Source organism: Acinonyx jubatus, chromosome X, assembly GCF_027475565.1.
Source record: "Acinonyx jubatus isolate Ajub_Pintada_27869175 chromosome X, VMU_Ajub_asm_v1.0, whole genome shotgun sequence".
In the NCBI taxonomy this organism is placed as follows: domain Eukaryota; kingdom Metazoa; phylum Chordata; class Mammalia; order Carnivora; family Felidae; genus Acinonyx; species Acinonyx jubatus.
Genome location: NC_069389.1, coordinates 38,846,716 through 38,871,549, shown reverse-complemented (window position 1 = coordinate 38,871,549; position 24,834 = coordinate 38,846,716). Strand labels below are relative to the sequence as shown.

General features: G+C 38.4%; 1 protein-coding gene across 5 annotated transcripts in view; it reads right to left on the bottom strand.

Moving 5' to 3' along the window:
* Window positions 1-2,167: 2,167 nt before the first annotated feature.
* The window catches only part of KDM6A (lysine demethylase 6A), a 204,722-nt gene continuing 182,055 nt past the window's right edge, over window positions 2,168-24,834 (bottom strand). For all 5 annotated transcript variants that reach the window (XM_027054049.2, XM_027054051.2, XM_027054050.2 and 2 more), the window contains 6 exons: window positions 24,569-24,683; window positions 21,336-21,523; window positions 20,375-20,516; window positions 7,053-7,179; window positions 4,192-4,362; window positions 2,168-3,055 (listed from right to left, as the gene is read on the bottom strand). In XM_027054049.2, the coding sequence (XP_026909850.1) occupies window positions 3,026-3,055; window positions 4,192-4,362; window positions 7,053-7,179; window positions 20,375-20,516; window positions 21,336-21,523; window positions 24,569-24,683 (773 nt within the window). In that variant the 3' untranslated portion in view covers window positions 2,168-3,025. The remainder of the gene's footprint in view (window positions 3,056-4,191; window positions 4,363-7,052; window positions 7,180-20,374; window positions 20,517-21,335; window positions 21,524-24,568; window positions 24,684-24,834) is intronic.

The window sequence follows — 24,834 nt, the reverse complement described above, 5'->3', positions numbered from 1 at the left end:
CAAAGCTCCCAAACCCTCTTGGCTCAGGAGGGTGTGATGATGTACACCGCACTGAAATGCAGGCCCCAATATTACCCTTCTTGTCACCTGTTCTAGGGTTTGCCTGATAGATTACGTGCGTCTCCCATATAGATGTGTGTGTGGAGGGCAGAGGACGGGGATTACATCTTAGGTTTGCTTTTTAGGAGATGCTAAGTGAGTAATACTAAATGAAAATATACACGACAATAAAGATTTAACGACTGGGTTCTGAGAAGCAGACACTTCGTTTAAGCTAAACTCATAGCATCATGCGATCTTACATTTCAGTTGAAAATGTGAAGGTTCTGTTAATTTACTACTTTTAAAACCTGAGCTTTTATTTCCAAGTGAAGAAGCCAATTTTTAATTGATTTAACATATAAATAGGTAAAGCAAGTTGAACTGCTCTACCGATGCTGTACGATTTCCTATTTAACTGGTGACAGTGAGAGAATATGATTCAGTTCCCACTATCTGGGTCAACATCTGCTTCTTTGTACATTTTGTAGTTAGCTTCTTTCTCTAAACAATGTGTGTGCATTACGATGCAAACTTATTTCATTATTAAGGCATCTGGATAAAGTGTGCTTTTAACGGGATTTACCTATACAAAGAGCAGTAACAAGAAAAAAAATTCCTCTATTTCTTCTGAAATATGAAAAATATAAATTATAATAAAGGATATTCAATTGATGAAAAGACAGCAGTTTACACAAGACTTTGTCTATCTAGTTTATACTTCAGAGTAACGATACATTTGATTTCTCTCTCCTATGCTCTTACCCATTCAAAGACTAAGGACTAAGCTGGGCAAGTGTTATTTTTGACATAGAACTTCCACGTGTGTATCGATGAAACAGCACTAAAGTATTCCTAAATGTCAGACAACGTATATTCATCTCGGCAATAAAGTATCTTGATAAAACCAGAGAAAATAAGACACCGTGTCAGCAAGATAAACTAGAACTGTTTAAGTAGCATTTAGGGCAGAGCTTTAGCATTCTTAGAACCTTTGCTTCTGGATAGTGGCTTACAACTTTTATTTACAGAAATGTCTGCCTTGAGTTACTTCAAAAATATTAGTGGTTACACATCCTAAGCAGCACTTAGACAAGCACTCTTGCTCCTTAACTAAAATAGATTTGTAAGTATTTCCTTCTGAAATTATAAATAAGAGATGATTGCTGCTAGTAGATATTCAATATTTACTAAATTAGCTAATTAAATAAAATATCTCCATGCTTTCAAGCCTTCGAACTGTTTCCAGGAGGACAACGTACTCCAAAACTATCTGAACAAGAATACTTGATTAATGCAATCAGCACGGCATTTCCCCAGATAGGATTATAAATTCTCTTTAGTCATAAATAGAACTTCATTTATAGCATTCTCTATGCTTCTTCACCAAAGCTTCCCGGAAAAATCTGATAAAAAGAGAGTATGTGCCCAATGCAAGGTGCCATTGTTATAAAACGAAATCCTACTGTTGTCCATTAGAAGGGACCTGTTGATGGTAATATAGCTGGCTATATTTTTACCAGTGATGTGGATTTGTAGACTCTCCCCCCACCACCCCAATCATGTCATGCAAGCAGGAAAGCATGAAATTTAAAACTGCCTAACATTAAAAAATAAGTCTCTTTTAATTTATTTGCATTCTAAAATAGAGCCCTTATCTGAACCTTTTTTCCATATAAAACTCTGCTTAGTGATGTACAAGATTTATCAAGCCCACGTCACATTCCCTTTAAAATCTGAAGTTCAATCACTATTTGTTTTCTACTATTATACTATGTTTTGGCCACAAGTGTTTATTGGTCTGTCATTGCAGTAATTTGCAACTTCACAATAAACCAGTCTGACATTTTGGGTCTTGAAGATACATACCATATATATTTCTTTAAAAATAATCATACTTTTGTAAGCAATACTTTACAGTAGACACCTCAAAAATCTACCATAGATGTGAAACTTAAAACGAGAAAAATTTAAGTTCTAAATCTTTATACATATATATCCAGATTTCTATATATATTATATATACATACAGAAGTATATATAAAATATATATAATCAGATTTGAAAAATGAACAAAAACTGGGCACTGTACATAAAGTCTTTTTAAAACTCAAACAATAGAAAACTCTTTAAACATTAAACAATTTTAATAAAAGTTTCTGTACAATGCTAAGCAGTTTTATTTACACATAGAAAATGTAATAGGAGTAGTGTTTGAAATTACAGAACTCCTTAAAATTTCAATGGCAGGTAAATCTGGAAAAAATAACAGCATTCCATTCACAAATATTTTCAAGCAATAAATATGTATTTATAAATAGTGTAAATTTACATCAAGATTAGAAACAAAAATCACAAATCTGAAGTTTATTCCTTAGTCTATGTGCAATCCATTATCTTTGTGACTTGGCTGTTAATTTTTTAAACATTTTTATTTAGGAACCAAAAGTGTAATAACCGTCATGGTTTCAAAACAAGACAGAAAAAACATAAAAGCAGTAAAAAAGTTCCTTACCTAACTTTTCACATTAAAAAAAAGTTGACCAAAGAAAGACTTAAAATTGCTAACTACCTTACAAAGAAATGACCAGCTAGGCTAGTTGTTTTTTTTTTTTTTTTCCAAGGAAAATTCTGAAGGGGAAAAGATAGATGAAAACCAATTCGTCAGCCCAGAAATAGAGAAATATAAAAGAGGTCGTTTTCAAGTCAGTAGTCTGTATGATTTTGCCAGTTTTGTCAGATATATACAAAACATGGAATTTATTATTCTTTTTTCTCTGAAGTATAGCTGATCAGCTTCAGGAGAGTCCCGGAGTAAGAGCAGTGCTCTCCCCTGTCCAGTTGGGTGACACTCCGCACTGGGAAGGTTGCATAGACACAGTTTTCAGCCAGCAGCCTTACGAGATAGCTACAAAAACCAGTGGTGCAGAACTGAGTTACTTCCTGAATAGCAGAAAAGGTCTCATTTAACGTCCATGGAACACTATCAAGATGAGGAGGATGGTAATGGAGGAGCCTGCAAATAAAAGGGACGTTACTTTGGTATTCGCACTGTCAACGGTGTTCCCTAGCTCAAGGCTACAGGCACAGTCGGTCTCTGAAGGTAGGCGAAGTAAGGGTTCTGAAGAAAGTTCAAGGGCCTGCTACACAATGTCAAGGAGTAACTTCCCTTACCTTTCTCCCACCTGGGCAATTTTCCTAAGGGTCTAAGACCACTGCTCTACTCAGCGCACCCACCTTTTTCTGTACTTCGCCAATCAGTCAAAACCTCTTAGGATAAGTTATTAGGATGCCCGTATTTTAGACTGCTTCCAAACAAACAAAACAAAAAAGGCTTGTGGAAAATGATTTCACGGATTATAATTTCATCAGTGGCTCGCTTCAGAACCTATCTCAACGAGATCATATATTTTGCTGAACATAATTCCAGAGCATTGTCTTCTTCTTCAAGCGATCTTGAAGACCATGTAAGTGAAAACGGGAGCTACATTTCAGTAATTCAGTTTCTGATCACATATGTAAGAGAAAAGTACTGGAGGAAGTCAACAATTCGTAAATTATATGTGTTTCTATTCATGAAACTATTGATACGCTAGAGTAAAAAGCTTCCCCCTAAGCATCTGCTGGTTAACATTAAAAACTGTGTAAAACTTGTAAGTATACTTGAATTTCATAAGGTTATGTAACATACCAGGAAGTTAAGCCCCATCAAATATTCCCGGGAGGTTAATAGTTCTGGTAACGACAAAACTTTAAATAAATATAATTAGCTGTAAAAGCCGAAGTCTATTTAAGACCACACTTACGGATTCATTTTGTGGACACTAATAACCCATGTACACATTTTATCAACTGAAATCGAATGACACAAAGGCTATGACAGTGTTCTAAGAGCACAGAAAGATTTTAAAATGTCATTACTGTGACATTATTCAGCCTTGGACTCACCCAGGAAGAAAAGTGAAAATGAAATACGCCAAGTTCATAGGAACAAATACTTGGAAGGAATGATATGACTGTTTCCTCATGCAGTATCCAACAAGCGAAAGGAAAATTTAAATATTCCATTACCTCCTACTTTTCAGGTGGCAGAACAAACACTGCCGCTTCCCTATCCAGCTAAGTATGTACTCACATGTTCATTTCACTTACTAATGTAAATTGGTCATAGACTTGCATCAGGTCCTCCATTTTATACTGTTCTAGCACCACAAAATTTTCCAGGTTTCCGCTGGTTTTTCGTGCACAATCTTGGCAATGCACTATGTAGGTCTTTCGAGAATTGCTCTCATTAGTGACAAAGAGCAGATCAAAAACCTCCACCTATTTTTATGCAAGAGAAAAAGCATTCAGTGGAGATCATGGTATTTATTTATTGTACTGTTTTGGTATAACCACAGAATTCTGCTTTACGTGGAATTGTGGACAGTTATCTCTGGTTAAGAGTAGGTACTAAGGGGCGCCTGGGTGGCTCAGTCGGTTAAGCACCCAACTTCGGCTCAGGTCATGATCTCGCGGTCTGTGGGTTGGAGACCTGCAGTGGGCTCTGTGCTGACAGCTCAGAGCCTGAGCCTGCTTTGGATTCTCTGTCTCTCTCTCTCTGCCCTTCCCCTGCTCGCACTCTCTTTCTCTCTCAAAAGTAAATAAACATTAAATAAAAAAAAGAGTAGGTACTAAGACAAACATGGTCATGTCTGAGAATCTTTAAGAGAGTCAGGTATATTCTGTACCAAACCCAAAGACATGGGTGGCACGGCACATGTAGGGGCACGATCTCAGAGAATGACACACTCGTTACAACCACTGGCAAAAGCCTAGTTCAAAGGCTGATCAAGGTCAGCCTATTTTTGTTTTTGAATCCAAAAGACTGGCATACAACCAGAAGAAAGTGATTGTTATTTTCCATTTACTTGTCGGTACTCATCACGGAGTACTGTCTTCTCCCACAGACTGAGCTCCTCAGATGAAGACTATGCTTTACTCACTTTTGTACCCCCAGAACATACCACAGTGCTCACACAAACCTCAAAACCTACGTGGTGAATACATATAATCTGATTTTACAGATGAGGAAACTGAAGAGGTCAGTGAAGGTGAGTATTCAGTTATAAGCCTCATGTGAGGGAACAGGAGTACAAGCAAAAAGTGTGCTCATGAGTATCGGATGATTTTAGAAATAATAACCTCTACCTTTTACAGAAAGACTGATGAATTGCTAAGGTTCAGGGGGGATAAGAAAGAACAGTTAGGGATAGGAGTCATTCTCAAATTCTGAAAAGCTTATACACTTTTTTTTTTTTGAGGCATAACACACCTATCTGATCTCCCAAAGACTTTTGAGAGAGAGCATGAGCAAGCGAGTGGGAGAGAAGTAGAGGGAGGGGAAGATTGAGACTCTTAAGCAGGCTCCACGCCCAGTGCACAGCCTGATGTGGGGCTCAAACTCATGACTCTGAGATCAGAACCTGAGCCGAAATCAAGAGCCGGATGCTTAACTGAGCCACCCGGGTGCCCATGATCTCCCAAAGATTTAACTTTGGCCAGTTATACAACATCAGAGTAGATGATGGATTCAACCATTTCAAATAAAACGTGTCAGCATACAGAATTTCAAGGTCTGAAATGGATCACTAATATCCTTGGCTTTGGCAAATCCTTGAATTTATACAATCAAATTCAATGAATTTATTCAATGAGAATACTCTCATGACCTCATGTCTTCTTTGAACAGTGTGTTCACTAAAATCTCAGTATTCACCCACCATTTTATCATTACTATCAATGAACGACAACGTGAACCTCATGATCCGAACTAGAAAATTTGTGAGCATTCTTCAACCTGTCCCTCACTTCTGCCATTTGATGAGTTGTCTTGTGGATTTTACTCTCTAAATATTTTTGAATTCCTCTCCTTCTTTAATATTCGCACTACAATCTAGGGAAGGCCTTAGGATAACAACTCTTAATTAAGACCCCTGTAACATAGCTTCCTATCTCCATTCTCTCCAATCACATTTCTCTTTCAAACACATACCCACCGTTGCTGATGCTCAGCAAAGCTTCCTACCACCTAGACTTGTAAGTAGAATTTGCATTGCCTGTGTGCCAGCCACACTGGATGACTTAACCCTTTTCTGAATAAGCCATTCCATTTCCCAAGTCGTGCCTCATAATAACATTCACTCTACCTCTAATTCTCACCATTTTTTAGCCCACCGAAGTCATACTCACTCATCCTTGAAGGATGGACTCAAACTTTAATACTTCTGTGAACTCTTATACCGATACCAGGAGGGAAAATTAGGTCACCCTCCCCTTCAGTGTTCTCGTAAGTCAGTAAGACCAACCTCACATTCACCACAGGCTCATGTACAATTAGTTGTTTATAATTGGTCTTCTCCGAGTAGAATGTAAGCTCCTTCGGAACAGGTACCACATTAATATCGGTTTCTGCTTCTCTTGCCAGCCTTGGCCACAGGAGATTGACCAATGTCTTATGAATTACACTAGAGCGAACAGTGATCTGCCCGGAGCTGTACCAAGCTACATCCACTTTCCTGTCTTCTGCATACATCTGGATTATTCCCAGTTTAAAATCTCAAGACTAAACTTCTTGATGATCATCATTTGTTAAAATATCCCTCAGACAGAGGACACTGTGGATTACTTTTAGAATTAATTCATTGTTACTGAAACAGTATGTCCTGAGATTCAATTTTAATGAAATAGCTAAGTAACAAGAAAATAACAAACCTGAACACAATGTCAATTGCAGGAAGCTGCAGGACAGAAGAGCATAAACACATTTCAAATAAAAGTAACTAAAGAGAATCCAAAAAAGTAAGGAGGTAAGAGGCTTTATAAAATAACAAGATTGAACACAATGTCAAATTCAGTAAGCTGCAGGACATAATGGGTATACGTACATTTTAAAGAAGAGTCACTGGAGAGAAACCGAAAGTAGAGAGGTAAGAGGCTTTACAAAACAACTGTGGATAACAACGGTTACTTACCTCACAAATGCTACAGTAATGCGCAGGCTCTTCTTTTGTCCGCCCATGCCATATAATCTCTTTTCCTGCAGCAATGAGAGCTTCCCTCAACGTCTGACATTGCTTCAGAGTTCTCAGAAGACAATACCTATTATGGGGGAAAAATTATTTATGACCAGCAACAGAAGACTGGATGTTTTTAGCATAAGAGATGAACTACGAGAAATATAGAAATGCCAAGAGACCAGGTTGTAATATCTGTGACTTTATCTTTTGTCAATTTCTCAGACAGTGTCTTAATTAAAAAAAAAAATACGGCCAACGCTCAGCAAGTCTGATGACAATATTAGATCATTTAAAGATGAAAATGGATATCTGAATATCAAAATATAGTGACCTTAATATAAAAAACAAAAACAAAAACAAAACAAAACAAAAAACAAAAACAACCCCGACTCCTTGCTTAAATAGAAGTTGCTAGTTTTGGCTCTTATTTGGGCAAGTCAATTAACCTCTTTGGGAGTCAATGTCCTCACCCTTGACCTAAGGGGTATAAATTCCAGATATGAACTGCTATGATTCTATTAAGGCAGGAAGACACATTATTTCTATCACTACTACCTGAACACTCGTAAACAGCATCGTCTGCGTAACTGCTTCTGAAACTTCTGAGTCTATACACAGAAAACCATTTATAGATTTAGGCACTACACGATACAAAATTGGTTTCTCTACAGTGCTAAAGAAGAAAAAAAGACATTACTTGATTTTAACTTGAGGATAATATAGTGGAATCTTTCATTTACACTACCACGAGTGAACTCTTCTTGTAGTAATTTATAGCTTTTCTACACTCATGATACTAACGATACAGTGAATCCTCAATTTGTGCTGGTTTCCCTACAGTTTGCTGTCATTACTTGGAATTGTCTGCTAAATTCTCTTAACTCTCCTGTGAATTACTGGCTCAGGTTCTCCATTTGAAAGAGGCTGGACTAGAAGATCTCTAAGGTACTTTTCAGCTCTCAAATTCAGAGACAATGAAAATGCCCTAAAGAAAAGGAAATGGGTTTAGCAACTGAGTACTGTTTGAAAGCAAAGTTCCTGCCTATTTTATTCACTGCCTAGGACAGTGCCTGGCATATAGTAGGTGCTCAATAAACATGATTACTTAAGTGAAATTTAAAGTATCATAATAGCATATTTAATTTCTCTTAATTTACATTTCCTTTCTATTTCCTAAGTTACAAGGTCATAACATTGTTACTCATCAGAACCCATGTAAATTCAAACCAAGGTAAAAAAGATGACTAAAAATATGTGTTAATTTATTTAACAACTATACAACAGCAGCTTTACAGTTGTAAGGCAGATCCTTTCAGTTTCACATTCAAAGAATTTCACTCTTAGTTTGGCTCCGGCAATTGTTGTGTTTAACTTACGTAGAAACCAAGTAACGCTTTAGATTCTGGTTGCAGGTCAAAGGTAGGGCAGCTGTGTGTGGAAGGGGGGGCAAAGAGGTGTCAGGGGAGGTAGCAAGTAAAAAGTCAGATCAGGGCAAAAAGAGAGGGCATGTAATTCTAGACTGTGCCACCAGCTCTTGAACAGAACCTGCTCCTCCCTTTTTAATCTCTCCGTGTCACATACAATTCGCCCCTGATGCCACTGAGCTTACTGAACAAGTTTTCCAAGCAGGGCCTCCTCTTTCACAGGAAAGTAACGCCTAAAACTTTGCCGACACCTTTAGAAGATTTGCAGACTCCGCTACGCTCTTGTGTGAGAGAACAAACAAAAGTAATAATACAATAAAGGACATAAATAGTAAAACGTAAGAAACAGGAAGCATGGTATTAGGGACTTGAGACATGTTATGCCACGTAACCCTGTGCAAGAGGCACATCTCCATCTTACGAATGGGTTCAGAGGGTTCAGAGAAGCAAAATTTGTGTGATGTCATAAAGCTTATTTTGAAATGGTTTGTAAAAACAAAACCTCCAGCCTCTGCTATCTCCCACTGTACTTTCTTCTTGCTGGTCTCTCTTCCTGTCTTTCTACCTGCCTGCTCCCCGCCTCTTCTCTTTTGAAGATGAGATTCTTAAAAGCTCAGCAAATTTAAGTTTTTGTTTTTCAAACACACAGCCTGGCTTCTGTGGAGTACTACTCCACTCTACTCAGCGAATGAACTTTAACCTCCAATGCTACAGACCACTTTGGTAGACTACAGTTTATAATTTATGGCTCATCGGGTAGTTTCACCCAGAAAAAGGCGATTAGTATGTATTTTTTCCTGCAAACAATGAAGGGTTAGAGCTAGGGTTATTAGGAGTAAATACTAAGCCATGAGTATTCTGCTTCTGGAATCACAGCTCCAGCATTTTTATTTTGGGAGACTAGAAAACCGTCAATTCAACTAATGCGATCTGACAACGAATCACCAAATTGTGGCTTCCCCCCCTTGTCCTCAGGTCTTTTCCTTCCAAGTTTTTGTTTCTTCCCATTTTCAAAAGGTAGCAGTTGAAACAGAAGGAGAATTGAGAGAAACAGACGCTCTTCTGGAGTCCACAGCAATGAGCAGGTCCTAGAGAAAGGATGTGATTCAACTGAAGGGTAGGGAAAAATCCATAGAAAATAAAAACACTCGGGGAAAGGATTCCTAGAAAGATCTAATATTCAAGACTTAACAGTCACCTGTTCTGCTTTGGTTAATCACAGACTCTGATTTCATATGAAGACAACATTTGAGTGTATCGAAGAGCTAAAAAGTAACAATCAAACAAAATCACTGTTGTCGTTTCCTCTTCACTTCCCTTTTGATGAGTTTTAATAAATTTATCTTACAGCAATGAAGAATGCAACTTGTTAAAAGCGAAATACATCACTAGCAAAAAGTGTAAAAATGTAGAAGACAGAAGATGCTGTTTTTAACACATGCATTTTAGGAACAGGGTCAGAAATGATTTCAGGAGCTAGAGAAGCAGGGAATTCTTTGACTTTTAAGATCAGTCTGGTGTCAGGACCCAAGCCCTGTTTTTAGCTGTCTGGATGAAAGACTACACAAAAAGGCAGGGGATATTAAAGACAGCTCTAGCCTGGAAGAAAACCACAAGGAAGAGGCTGAGTGAGGGCTTGTTGTATTTGAGGTTACACAGTAGAATCTAATCCACCCCAAAAAGCCATCTACAAAGATGGACCCACAAGAGGGATGGACTTTTAGAGAACCATGTTACAAAGGGCCTAGAAATACAAATATACTTGAAATACCAGAATAAGAAAACTCAAGACAAATGTAAGGACAAACGATAACGTACAATATAACCATAATCAACACACTGGGCAAAAGATAAATAGACAAAAGTATGCCACGAATGCTAGAAGGAAGGAGAAGCTCATCTTCAGTTGAGGGGGGATGGGAAATCACAGCAGTTTCCATAAAGAAGTTGTCGATTTAAATGTGAGCAAGGGGAGGTGGGAGGAAAGGATCTTCTAGGCAGAGGGAATGCCATGAACAAAGCTAGTATGGGGATTATTTAGGGAACAAATAACTGTTCTTACAAGATTTTAATCTTGGGATGGGATTTCTGGGGACAGGAAAATAAAGGAACAAAGCCATGGTGACGTTACGTAACGTTGAAGTTAAGACGACACTGGGAACTACTCAGACATTCCGGGGGCAACCTGACCAAGTTTCCAAAGTAAGTTCCCAAATGTCAGATGAAACATGGATGGGTTAACTTGGCGTGACACTTTCTAAATCTTTACGGTAACAATCTTAGCCACTAAGAAGTAGGTGGTGCACAAAATTAAAGTACACCAAGAGGTGCCTCGCCTTGACCAATCTTCCTGAAAAGAGCCACGCAGGCAAACTGAGCCAACATGTGAGCCTTTGAAGCATACCTGCCACCTGTCACTCCAGGGGAACACTCCTCTAGGACAACAGTGAGTGTCTGAATGTCAGGAAGACATCGAACAGTTTCATTTGAACCAACCACATGGCGGAAAATCAAGGTCTCAGTCAATGATAAAATGGGTATCTTAAGAATTTTAAACTCTTGGATGGAAAATCAAGCATGAAAGCAAATGTTAACCAGGAGGATGCAGAGTTTTAGAGTTTTTGGATTCTGTTTATTCAGTGTTCTCACAAAGCAACCATAATGTTTTACACAATGGTGCTTTAGAAGACCCAGCCCCAGGACAAGGACACCAGGATCTACATGCACAATGGACTGGTCTTCATGGCTAGCCCCTCTTATCCAATTATCAGGCCAACTGGCGATTACCAAAGAGTTGGACTACACCTCATTTATCCATTTAAAAATGCGAATCAAAGGGAAAAGGGAGCTAATACTGAACAGTTTGCTGTAACGTGTACTCAAAACCTCTGTGCTTGTGATGAAGTTTCTATCACATAGATAGGTAATAATCCATAATATGTGCAAACGAAAGGGGGAAACAAAAATACTGTTACTTTTAAGCAATCTAATCTAGTCTAGGAGTTAGGGACTTGCCTGATCAGAGGATTCATCTAGGCCACTGTGAAAGAGATCCCCAGGGTTCTTCCCATACAGCTCTGAATTTACTTGTTAAGAACAGAGACTAGAGACCTAGTTAGTAAGAGTCTCAGATGATTTTTATGATCAGGCAAGTAAGAACCAGTGCAACCCTCTTACTTCTTAAGCAGTGAGATGGGAAACAATGTCTAAAAGTTGTAGCATTATGTTTCAACAGGCCTTGGTATGATACCAACTTCACCAATTACATGTTTACCGTAAGACCATAGACAGAAAACTGCAGAGCAGATAAGAGAACATTCTAGAGCTAGAGTGCCTGGGTTCAAATCCCAGCTCCACACATACTTCTTATCCTCCATGCGTCAGTTTCCTTCCTGCAAAAAGATGACACCTAACTTACAGTGCTATTGTGACAATTACATATGTTAGATAAAGTGCTTACATTAGTGCCTGGCAGTTAGTGATATTTAAATTTGACACGTCAAATTCTTAAACCGTGTTGAAATGACTGTATCATGAATAAACCGAAGTTATTTAATTTGAAAAAACGGTGCAATGAGTGCCAACCGTAAGTGCAATCATTATACCAAAAAGAACACAAAACAGATTATTTACAAGTATTTGGTCGAGATCCCATTAGGTCAGGATTTCTCAATCTGGGCATTACTGTCATTTTGGGCTGGATAATTCTTTGCTGTGAGGGGCTGTCCTGTGCACTGTAGGATGTTTAGCAGTATCCCTAGCTTCTACCCACAAAATACCCGTAGTACCCATCCCATTCGAATCAGGACATTGCCCTCATGTTCCCTGAGGAAGGGGGCAGGGGGAGGCAAAACTACCCACGTTTGAGAACCACTGCGCTGGGTCCATGAATATTACCCTGAAAACTGGAAGGTGATGGGGGTTTCTATCACTGATATTAATAACTGTAACTACAGCTACCATTTGCTGGGCGCTTACTCTGTGCTAAGACCCACATAATACTTGTGGACGTTATATTAGAAAGACAAAATTCTTATTCCCATTGTTCAGAAAAGGAAACAAAGACCAGTAGGGTTTGGTAATTTGCCCATTCCCCCCACCGCCAATAAATGGAGAAGCTGAGATTTGAAGGCTGGTTGGACTCCAAACAACTACACAGAGCTGCCCTGCCTGGAATATTTCCCTGAGGTATTAAATAGCACAGAATCTAAGACTTTGGAAAATTACACAGGAAAGGCAAATAACGAACATATAATGATCACATATACACAAAAGGCTCAGAGAAAGCACATAAAGCATTAATATTGTGCATATAAAATGGTACGTTTGAAAACAGAAATATAAAAACAGTGCTTTGTAAGTGGTCAAAAGAATGACAGAATGATATGGCAAGAACTTAAGTTTGTGGGGGTGGTTTTTAATGGACTTGGTACTATTGAAATTTTAGAAAATTTATTTTCAAGTATTGGCTTATAAGTTATTCACATTTTTAGAAGGTATAATCACCTAGCAGATTTACGGGGAGGTTGACAAGAGACTGTATATTGGGAAAATTAGCCTTCTACTCCTTTGCACACTGCCTGATATGCTCCTCCCAAATCTAAGACTTCCTAATATTGAACTTTTCAGAGGAAAACGGGGTATCTGGCATTCTGTTTTTGACATCTGAAAATGTACTAAACTACTTATCATCACAGCGGTTTCAGGGGAACTAACTAGTAGGAGGTGGCGAAACCAGAGTTTCCAATGTGTCAGAAACATGCTATCATTACATTAACCTGCTAACAGCCTAACATGATTGCAGCAATTTAAGCTGTATTTGTTGGAACTGGCCTTCTCTACTGAGATTAAACCATTCAACTGCATCTGAGAGAATCTACTACTCTGAAAGCCTGTTCATCTACAGGGAAATCTCATCAGTACCGGCTCCAGAGCTCACTTGCTACGTTATCATTTGATTCCTTTTCAAGGGTCCTGTTAAAAGGAATACTTCCATGCTGAAACATAATGAATATACGAGCCTTATGAAAGTGACGTTAAAAAGAGCCTTAGCACTATGCAGGGGGAAAATGCAGGCCACGGCAAAGTATCTCAAATATCAGAAAAATGGGAATTATGAATTTTCAAAGAACGTTTCTCTTAGCTCCCAACCAGTTTTAAAATTAAAACCAAAGGGTAAAAACTGTATATTCTGATGAAGATGGATAAACAGCAGCAATAATCTCCCCACCTTCGATTTTAGGTGTTAAAGTACCTATTTAGTAAAACCTCATTCATGCAAGACCCACCAAGGAGAACACCTATGACATAGTTTTACACTGGAGTGGGAAAGGGGTTTACTAAAAGTAAATGCTGTCAATAGTTCTCAAAAATGTACAACCCAAATAAAATTATGAGAAAGCAAATTCACAACATGGAACTCTGTGTAACACAAAAGTCTGTCCTCTTCAAAAAAAAAAAAAAAAAAAAAAAAATCACATAAAAAGACTTGTAGATTTAAAAGAGACCGAAGACACAATGTCTGCATACTGAATTCAGTGTCAGCATAGGGGCTGGTGGGGTGGGGAGATTTAAGAGCTACAAAAAGACATTTTTGGGTAGTTGGGAGAATATCGAATGTAGACTATTAGCTAATTACTATTGAATTTCACATCTTAAATATGTTGGAACAGTACTGTGGTTACACGAGAATATCCTTATTCTTAAAAGATGCAGATGGAAGCATTTGGGGTCATATCATAACGTCTGCAAATTACTTTTTCGTATGGCTCAGCCAAAAAACTCTGTGCCATGCGTGTGTATACAGAGACTGCTAAGTGAATGTAGCAAAAACTTATCTGATGACTCCAGATGAGGTTAGATCAGGGATTCACTGTACTCTTCTTTCAACTTGTTTGGCAGATTTTAAAAATTACAAAATAAAAAGTTGGAGGAAAAAGTAGAAACCAGTTCAGGAGCGGGGATGCGCAGCAATGCGTTATAAGCAAATATGATGTATTTTACGGAAGAACAAGATATCACACTGGAAAGCTCGTCACAGTTCCATGAATTAAAGGAAACGATTGGTAAGCGGCCTCAGGTTTACAGTCTTTCTCATTTCTTTGTGTGGGCACTATTCTACGTTAAAAATAGCTAATGGTTCAGAAAATTTAACTTGTACCCCTTAGGAGGGAGTCCCCGTCAGCTGGCTGAAAGCCATAAATGTGTACCTCAGACTCCTTCTCTAAGCAGTAGAGCCCTCTAGCCATCTGGTGACCTGACCGAGACTCCCACTAAAACATCATGCGAGGAACTGACGTTCTGCATGTCTAAAGCCCACCAAGCTGGTAATCCCAACCCACACCTAACTAGGTTCCTCTCTTCTTCCTTGACCCCTAGCTTCATCAACTGCACGAAAGTCCCGCTGCCCGGCCCAAGGCAACGCCCCGGGAGCACCCGCCTCCACACCCAGTCCGTCACCAAGTGTCATCTATTTTACCCTCAAACCTTGGTCTCTCCTCTTGTCTGAACTGCAGCGACTATTCTCATTTATTCCTCTAAATCTTCTGTGCTCCATTTTATGCTTCATCTTGCCGCCAACTGATCTGATATGCAAATATGATCATCATTCAAAAGATTTTAGCAGCCGTTGCCAACGTGAAGTCTACCTGAAATTTTTCGCAACAAAAGTTTAAATCCATACTCTTCAGCTGATGTGAATGAAGAAGTAGGGCTCAGACCCGAAAAGACATTTAAAAGTTTGGTCTCAAGAAGGAGAAACTAAGTTTGCTTATGATGTATGGGGTATGTGGAAAGAAGTTTATGTTCATTTACACAGTTGAAGGAAATCAAAAGAGAGAGTTACATACTGAGCCCCCACTGCCATTTTTCTAAGGAGTTAGGCTGTTAACTTTACGAGTCAAGTTCACTGCATTATGAAATGAAAGAAGTAATCAAGATAATGAACAGTCTTTTGACCATGCCAACAACGTAGGAGGTATTTGGGAGAATGTGAAGCAGAGTATGAAGATTAGAGTATTTTAGTTAAACAGCTAGGATGTAGAAATTGAAAGAGATTGCTATATGACTTACTCAGATAAAGTACTTTATGGAATTGGGGGACTCTAAAGGACCCAACCGGAACTTGGAAAGTGCAAAGAAAAAAAAAAAAACCACCAAGAATAACGCTGACTTGTTTAAGCAACTACAGGTAAGTCATTCTCAAAATGATATCAAGGAATTAGCAGGTGACAACAGGAGATAGCACCATTCTCCCACTATTAAATCCCTTGGTGCAAACACACTTTCAACCTCTTATACTACTGCCAATTTTTCATAAATTTTACGTAAACTCATTTGCTCTCAAAACTTGACCTGAGGCTATAAAATAGTTTTCACTTAGCTCATCAGAGTGACCGTAAGATTTACTGCAGAAATACTAATGTGTTTGGTTTCAGGATAACGTCACAGACCCTACTCGAAGGACAAAATAGATCACATGCGCCTTGTATTACTGTTCTAAACCCAAGGAATTCTGAATACTGAGCTACATTTGGCCGAAGGGGTTTAGGATAAAGGACCATGGAGCTGCAGTCCTGCTACTTCTGTGAGGCCCTTCCTAAATGTACCCCTCTCTCAGAAGTGCCTTGCTCTGTGCTCCCTCATTTTTTTAAGCAGTATCTTCACAAGCAAAGATCACGTATTTGAACGTATTGACTATTTCCCCATTTATTATAAGCGGCCTGAGAAGTCATCAAATCCCTTTCTCCCTGAGCACGATACCACAGCACAAACTCAGTTCACGACAAATATCAAACAAATATGAAGGCACGAAAAGAACTGGGTAGAGCTCAACGGGTGAGGAGATGCGGAGGCACAAGGTAAGTTTTGCTTACATTCTTTTTGATTACAACTTAGCTATGAAGACCTAGAACAGAAAAGTCACAGTGTTGATTCACAGTATTTAAGAACTAAAAACAATAATTCAGGGAGGAAGTTAAGCTCCAATCCACTTGTTACATGGAGCAGATACTTTTTTTCTTTTACAACAGCCTACAAGTCACACGTTCAATGTGTACGGAATGGATCGTTTACCAAAAGGGAATTCAAACAAGGAGAAGAAAGGGGGGAGGTGTAAACATTGCGGTTCAGATTAGAGGCTTCAAAATATGAGAGAGTAGTAAAAATAAAATGGAAAATTCAAGCACTCATCGGATGGCATCGGTGGGAACAAGAGCTGACAAAGTAAGTGGGGGTCGGATCTGAGGTACAAAAGGGAATGATTTTAAAGAAAGAATGAGCTCGTGTGTGTGCCTCTGCATGCTCGGATCAGTTGGTCACCGGGGAGCGCAGCAAGAGAAGTGACTGGGGCATATCAAAGGTAGAAAAGGCCAAGTGCTATGGATGGTGGAGTAAACAGGAGATGAAGAAAACGACTCCAGGCAGAGGAAAGGAATGCCAAGAGAGAACCATTCCTTAACTGGTACAGCTCACAGGCCAGGACAAACCGATACCAGGCTTGAGGACCAAAGCAGTGATGTGGGTACAGTTTTACAGCAACGACGAGCCTGTGGAAAAAGACCCCCTCTATTTCCGTAACAATATATTCCCCATGCTCTCCCCTGGCCTTTAGTTCGTTCACCTATCCGCTTTTCTTAAATGAAAGTATTCCTCTAAGCTCTGTCCCCAGCTCCTCCCCTTTTCTTTCTCTCAAGGAAAAACCAAACGGCTGGATAGAAGACTCCCTAGTCTGCCAGCTTTAACTTCGCTCTCTGGAGTTCTGCATTTCCTACAGCTTCCGCCAAACAGCTCTATGCAACTATTTTACCGGCTCCTCAAACTTGCCACCGCCCCCAAATGAAGTCCCGTGCCACAGATACATACAAGTGGCTTTTACGCAAGACAGCTATGGGCTTAAATCTTGGCTCTAACCAACTGGGTGACCGTGGGATGCTGAGAGGTATAACTGAGGTACAGTCTGGGAAGCACTCTTCTTAGTGCTCAATGAAGTACCAAACTTCACTTATTAGCTGGCATTATTACTAAAACCATCTAGGATCCAGACTTGAAAACCCAAACTACCTGTGATTCATTCCTCTCTCTTACCATGCAAAAACTTCCTCTATTTACTTCACTGCTAGAAAGATCTGTAAGAAACCCAAATTAGATCCTAGTAGTTAAAAACCCACCAAAAGCTAACAGAATAGACTTAGCGATTGGCACACAACACACAATCCACCAAGAACTTTTACAGCTGTAGCTTACTCTCCTATTCGCCACACACCTGTCCTCAAGCTCGAATGTACGCCAACTGTTGTTAACACGTACGTAGCAGAGTTGTGCCCTATATCCGTTTAAGATCATGCAAATATCCAGGCCAGAAGAAGTCGGGGGAGGGAGGAGCCAAAGAGGTAGGTGTTGGGGACAGAATGAGAGCAGGGGGAAGAAAAGATGAGCTGGCCCTCTGGGCAGCAGGACTTCCTCTGAGCCTCTCACAGACCAAGCAGTTTTCCATGCCGAGTATGATCCTAATAGTACAGTAAGGCCCTCCACATAAGCCAACTATTTTGCCTGGTGCTCAAGTGAAGAAAAGGGATTTATTCCCTCATGGGAGGAAAATGTGACTATGCTGGACTGAAGGAGATGTAGTAGGTACTCCTTTGTAGATGAACCCGAAGCATCTTTCTGCTGGCGCAAGAGTTGGGTCTTAAACTGGCTTTAGGTGTTCCTCCTCCGTCCTCTGTCCTCTCCCTGCCTCCAAATCTTTACCCTTCGGACAAATTATCTGCTTCCCAGAGTACACTGACTTTTCTGAGTCCGTGCAGCTGGAAAAGAATCCAGTGGACCTGTTGTCGTATTTCGTTCTTATTTATATGCATTTTTCCTTCAAGACAAGACCTACACCTGATACAGTTAGACAAACACACATACCATCTGTGCCTAGCCCAGAGCCTTGTAACATAGTCAGCAAATATTCATGAAACAAAGTACAAATGAAAGAAAGCGAACAATGCTGGCTGGGGAAAAGTACATTTGTAGCAACAGCTGAACGACTATGGTTTAAGAGGGACGTTTCTGAAGCAAAATTTAGGGGTCTGAATTTATGGTGAACATTTACAATCGGTGTAATGACAAAAGGAGCTTGCTAATCACATCTCATGACAACTCAAGCTGGGAGCAGAATTCTTAATATAACGAGGGACACAATCAAGATTCAAATGATTGAACATTTTGTAGCGCAGAATAAAACGAGAGTCAAATGAGTATGTAAGTGCACTCAGGTTAAAAAAAATAAGGTAGGTAGGAGGAAAAACAGTATCGCGGGTAATTTTGAGTTGGAAACCGGCCAAATTGGTGTGTATCCAATTTCAACACAATTTTAAAACAAAGATGATACAAGGGTGGATACTCAACATTTCCAATGTTAAGAGGGATAATGATAAACTGGAAGGAGTTTAGAAGGATGACAAGGATGATGGGGGCGGAGGGACGGACATGACAGAAGTGAGAGATGTTTAAATTAACGTGGGCCAGGTAGGAAGAACAGGATATGACAATGATCTTTCCTTGATTCCTGTCAGATATAATGAGATAAAAGGACAGACAAGTCCTCACACCCCACCACCAATTACATTTATAGAGTACGGTCCCCAAGATCCAACTTTTTAAAAGGATTTGTACATCACTTGCTACGATTTGGGTTTCATTACCTTGTGTCTCTCCTACTACTTCTGCCCAGGGCTAAATAAAATACTCCAAGTGATAAAGGACTGTATCGTAAGATAATCCAGAGGCGTGTTACCTTGGCCACACTATTTCTGTGTGAATGAAATTTTGGACTTAGGTTTGAAAGCATTTTATTAAGGCAGGATTACTTTTAAATGACAGTATTTTGAAAACAACATATGGTGACCAAATTAATATAGCTGCAGGAGAAATATTTAATGTAAGTACTACTTTAACAAAGACGAAAACTTATTTTATATCAGTGAGTATAAAGCAGTGTATTCCAAAGTGAGTTTTTGAGATCAATCCCTTAAAAGATACTGGTCAAACAAATAAGTTTGGGAAATACAATACATTATAGAACCCTCTTCCTTCCCCATTCACAAAACACACCAGCACTTACAGTCTCTACAACAGTTTACAAAAACTAATAAAAGAATAAAGGACTTGTAAAACTTTATCTAATCCATCTTTTTCTGTACTTCTTTGACCAGAATCCCCCACCTTTTCAGGGTAGGGTCAGCAGTGGTAGAAAATACAGTTTAGGGAGACACTGCTATATAGCACTGTTTGAAAATAATACTTCTGAAAATATCTGCAAAATAGCTAGGACAGAAACTGACAATAAATGAGAAGCTTACTAGGATATACATATTCAAACAACTTGCATTAGGTGTTTAAAGCAGCTAAGAAAAGGGACAATTAAAGATGGATGATTTCATTAAAACAATTAAAAACTTGCTGTTTTAGTTAAATCCCTATATTAAGTGCTAATTTTTCTGTACCAGCAAATTATTTTGTGATGCCATTCTCTCCCCGTGATACTAAGGGCAGTCTTTCGATATTAAAACTCAAGTTCTCCCAGGAACCAGGTGGTTCACAGGGTAGTGGGGAAGCACTGGTCTGTCAATCTACAGGTTTAGAACCATCCGTGTGCCTTCATTCCTCTTCGCCACCATAGTGTCCTGACTATTTGGAAGGGAAGAAAACTTTTACTGTGTGGATTCTCATATTACATTTTACTAGACTTCTGGACCATTTTGTTGTGATGTCAACAGAATTCGATGCGGGGGGGGGGGGGGGGGAAGTACTGAATAGTTAACACTCCCCAAAAAGAGAGGGACTACAGCAGTTTTAGAAAGCACTTACTTAATCATTTCAAAAAGCTTTGGATCTGAGACCTTGATATTTCGTGCCATATTCCAGGAAAGATGAACCATGGGTACTATTGACTTCACACTTTGCAATTTGTTCCATTCGTACCGTTCCACTGCCAATTTATACTGGCAGGCTAGGAAAAAAAAAACAGTTATAAAGCAACCCAAAGTACCAAAAGATATGAAGTTACCATTATCACCTCCTCAGATGATATCATCAATACCAATTCTGAAAACCTCAAAACATTACAAAATAATTTTTATGTTTCTTTGATAATTATGATCATAACAATAGTAGGGAACACACAAAGAGTGCTTACTGTAACTATGTGCCAGGCATTGTGCTGAGCTATTTTTATACATTATCTCATTTAATCTTTATCATCACCTTATTAATTTTATTATTCCCATTATACAGATGAAGAAATTGAGGCCCAGAGAGGTTATATAACTTGCCCAAAGTTGCAAGAGCCAGGTCCTGGTCCTAATCCAGGTCGTTCTAGCTCCAAAGGCCATATTCTCAATCTGAAGTATCTACTGCCTGAAGGCAGGCATAATTCAAACAGATTTTGACATAATAGGGCTATTCATATGATATAACCACATAAAAGAAACATTTCAAAGAATGAATAACCACTCTACTTTGCCTTCTCCCATAAAGGGTTTCCTTTATAAAACAAAATCAAGCACTCTAAAAATTATGAAAAGTATATCTTCCTTGTATATAAAGACATAAATTTATTATTTGCTGAGATCTATGGTCTTGGATTTCTACCTACTAACTTGAATTCAATTTCTTGTACTACAAATAAAAATTCTATTCAAGGAGATACAACTTTTCCTCCAATTTCTAGTGAGTTATATTCCAAGAAAAAAAAAATAAACCTATCAGATACAATCTTTTATAAATTAAACTGTTTTGTGGTTTTTTTTTAGCATATTCTTTAAAATACCTGTAAGTGGACCAACATTCCAAGCAATGTTGTTGCACCAGCCAATAGCCTGAACCCAATGAACAGTGCCTGCATTTATCCAGACCAAATCTCCAGGTCGCTGAATAAACCTATACACTGGAACATTTGCTTCATAAAGATCTTCAAGGTTAGGCCACCAAGAACCCATTAGGAAATTCAAATTATTTCTGAAATAAGAAAAAAACAATGCGAATGGATCAAACACTTTAATAAACTACTTAATAAAACTGGAAAACAAGGTCACAAGTTATTAAAATATGCTCTTTTGGCATTGCACTGAAACATAATTGCCCGTGGAAGAAGAACTACTCTATGAAAAGTGAGTGAAATTACAGTTAAGTACTGACAACTTCTCCAACGATCAGTACTACGACCTCAAGCTGATTTTTCCAAGATCCAAATGAAATCCAAAACTCCTTTTAAGTAACACATACACGAACCTTTCCTTTCCTTTTTTCCTTTCCTTTCCTTTCACTAAAAGCTATCTGACTGAACCCTTCTTCCTGGAGTACCAAGAAATCTCTAAAACGTAAAGGGAAGGTACATGTAAGTATTAGGAACTTCCGTTTCGGAGGGAAGGTGGAAAACAGAACGGTCTCTACTGCTGTTTTGAATCCTAAGTAGGAAAGGGGGACAGGGTGTCAGCCTCTACTGTTCTGAAGACTGCTTACCTAAAACTAGGCAGCTGAAACCAACGGCGTAAAAAATGAACAATCACACACATGCACAAATAACCATCATCACTGCCACCACCACCAATACACTTTGGAAACACTCTACGGACCCTAGCAGCGAGCTTTGACTTAAAAATCTGGCTTCTTTTTCTACCTTGTCAAGATACAATGTGAAGTATTTTTTAAACTATATAGCAAACTTTTCCTACAGAAGAATTTTATAAAATTAAATTGGCTATATTTGGGGGAAGGAAAAAGTTGCAGAATGGAAATGTTCCTTTCCTTAAGATCTAAGAAACAGTCTTCACTGTATTTCTATGTCCTGCGCCGAAGGATAAAGTATACTTTGAAATTATTCTCACTGGTTTAAATTTAATTTTTTGTCTAGATCAAGGGCTGGCAAACCAGGGCCCGTGGGCCAAATCCAGCCTGCCTATTTTTGTAAATATAAATTTTATTAGAACACAGCCATGCCCATTCACTGGCGTATTATTATGTGTGATTGTCTATTTACTGCAGTGACACAGCTGTGACAGAGACCATATAACCTGTAAAGCCTAAAATATTTATTATCTGGCTCTCTGTGGAAAAATCTCACCAACCTCTGATGCAGATGGAATGTCTGCCTTATTTTTTTCCTTGAAAAAAATGCAAGGCTGCTCTTCAAAGTCTAGAACAGACTGCCAATGGTAGCCTAACTGCAAGGGATATGGATTGGCTTACTGTCTGTGATAAGGCTAAGTAGATACACAGTCCAGAAAAACTTGCCTATGAAGCAAAATATGATTACAAACACAAATCCTGTTCCCACTTCACCCATGTGTTGCCATCATAAAATTGGAGAAAACATTCTATCCAAAAGCAAGCAAAAAAAAGTCCCCAAAAAAACAAAAAATTAAAGTTACTCAAAAAAGCATCCTTTTTATCATATATTCAAGTGAATGGTTATTTCAAGACAGATATTGTTTAACGTCATAACACAAGCTACAGACATGGTCAATATCAGTCAGTATCAAAAGCAACAATCCTTCTGTGAAACAAAATTACACTGAAATGCTGAAGTAGCAAGTGCTGTTTCTGCAGCTTAAATTTACCTAGCCCATCATACCTTGATATTTTCATTATCCCCAAGTTCACACTTTTTAGACATGATCTGTCTCTTCCAATTATCTTTGTTCCCAGGTCACCTCCCCATTTAGAGAAGGGGAAAAAAAAAACCCCAAATTCTAAATCTTAAAGATTGTAAATCCCTACTCAGAAATAATGAATAAGGATCAGTGCACTGTAGCTGTAATAATATACCACTATCTCACAGTTTAAGAAATACAAATCTTTCTAGAGTGCGATGGAGATTTATTTCCTACACAGCACTGCTCTTTCTCTGCTACTACCAGATTGCTGGTCCATAAAAGTAAGCACAGATTAAAGTAGATCAGGTAATTTCATCAGAGCATCTGAAACTTTAAAATTTCACATATTTGCATTTCTTATCAGAAAGGAAATATGTTAAATAGCAGAAACAGTGAAGGGTAGTTATCTTTTGCTTGTATATAAGGACATTTGGGACTAATGTGGGGTTCTGGGTAACTATATTTACACTTCTTACTAAATCAAGACATTTACGGCAAAGATCCTGTAACCCAAAATAAAAAAATTACAAGTTAGTATGTGGAGTATGAGTCTCTCATAATGTAAATGTTTTGGGTGGTTCCCCCATTATCTTCTTGGGGTGGGGAGAATACCACCAAATGTATTATAATTTATGCTTTTAACCATAATAATTTTTCAATGTTATTACTAACTGAAAATATCAGGTACTTACACAATGGAGTACTTCCAAAAAAAACCAAAAAAACCAAAAAAAACAAAAACAAAGGAGAGAGTAAGTTTCCATTTAGACAAATAATCAAGTTTAAACCAATGAGAATAATTCCAAGGTACCCTTTAACACAAGATAAATAAAGGAAGGCTATTTCTAGGAGCTTAAGGAAAGGAATACTTCCACTATGTGAGTTCCTTCAATTATAGAAAACAAAATCTGATGCAGTTGATTACATTTTATAAAATTCTTCTATAGGAAAAGTTGCCAATATAGTTTTAAAAAGAACTGACATCATAGTGATAGGGCAAAGAGTAGGATGTTCAAGCTTGAGTTATTAATAACCTATAACAAAGGTGCTCAATCACAGAATTCCTTCCACTTCTAAAACCACTTATAGTAAAATAATTTCTCTTGAAATACAGACCTCCCACATGAGCCTGTATTTACGCATCAATTGTTTAATTAACCTAATAAACAACTCAACCTTCCTATCCTCTAAATTCAAGACTGTTACTATTGCATGGAGTGCTTTCAGAGCATCTTTCTTAAAGTATTCTCAGTAATACAAAATAATAGGTTTGGAATCAAATCAATTTAAATGAGTTTTTTGCTGAACGGTAAGCTGGTTACATACATTAGGATATCCAGTAAGTCGTCCTTTACAATTACTGTTTTTAAATAATTATGTTTAAAGAAAATTTAGTTTGGAAACCTACTTTTCACAGAAGTCATTCAAAACACCCCAGTAACCTTCTGGGACAACAAACCATTCACAGTCACCTGGACCAATATTTATGTTAACTGAACAGAAGTTGTTATTTTCTTGGTGGCCTGAAATGTGAAAAGAAAAACAGTAATTAGCATACTATAAATTCTATAGAAAAATAGGTCTTTAGAAATGAGACCTCAGAAATGTTCAGCAAAGAACGTTCTAGTGGTATTCAGGTGTCTGTCATTATTTTTGTGTCAAGTCTAGTTTTAG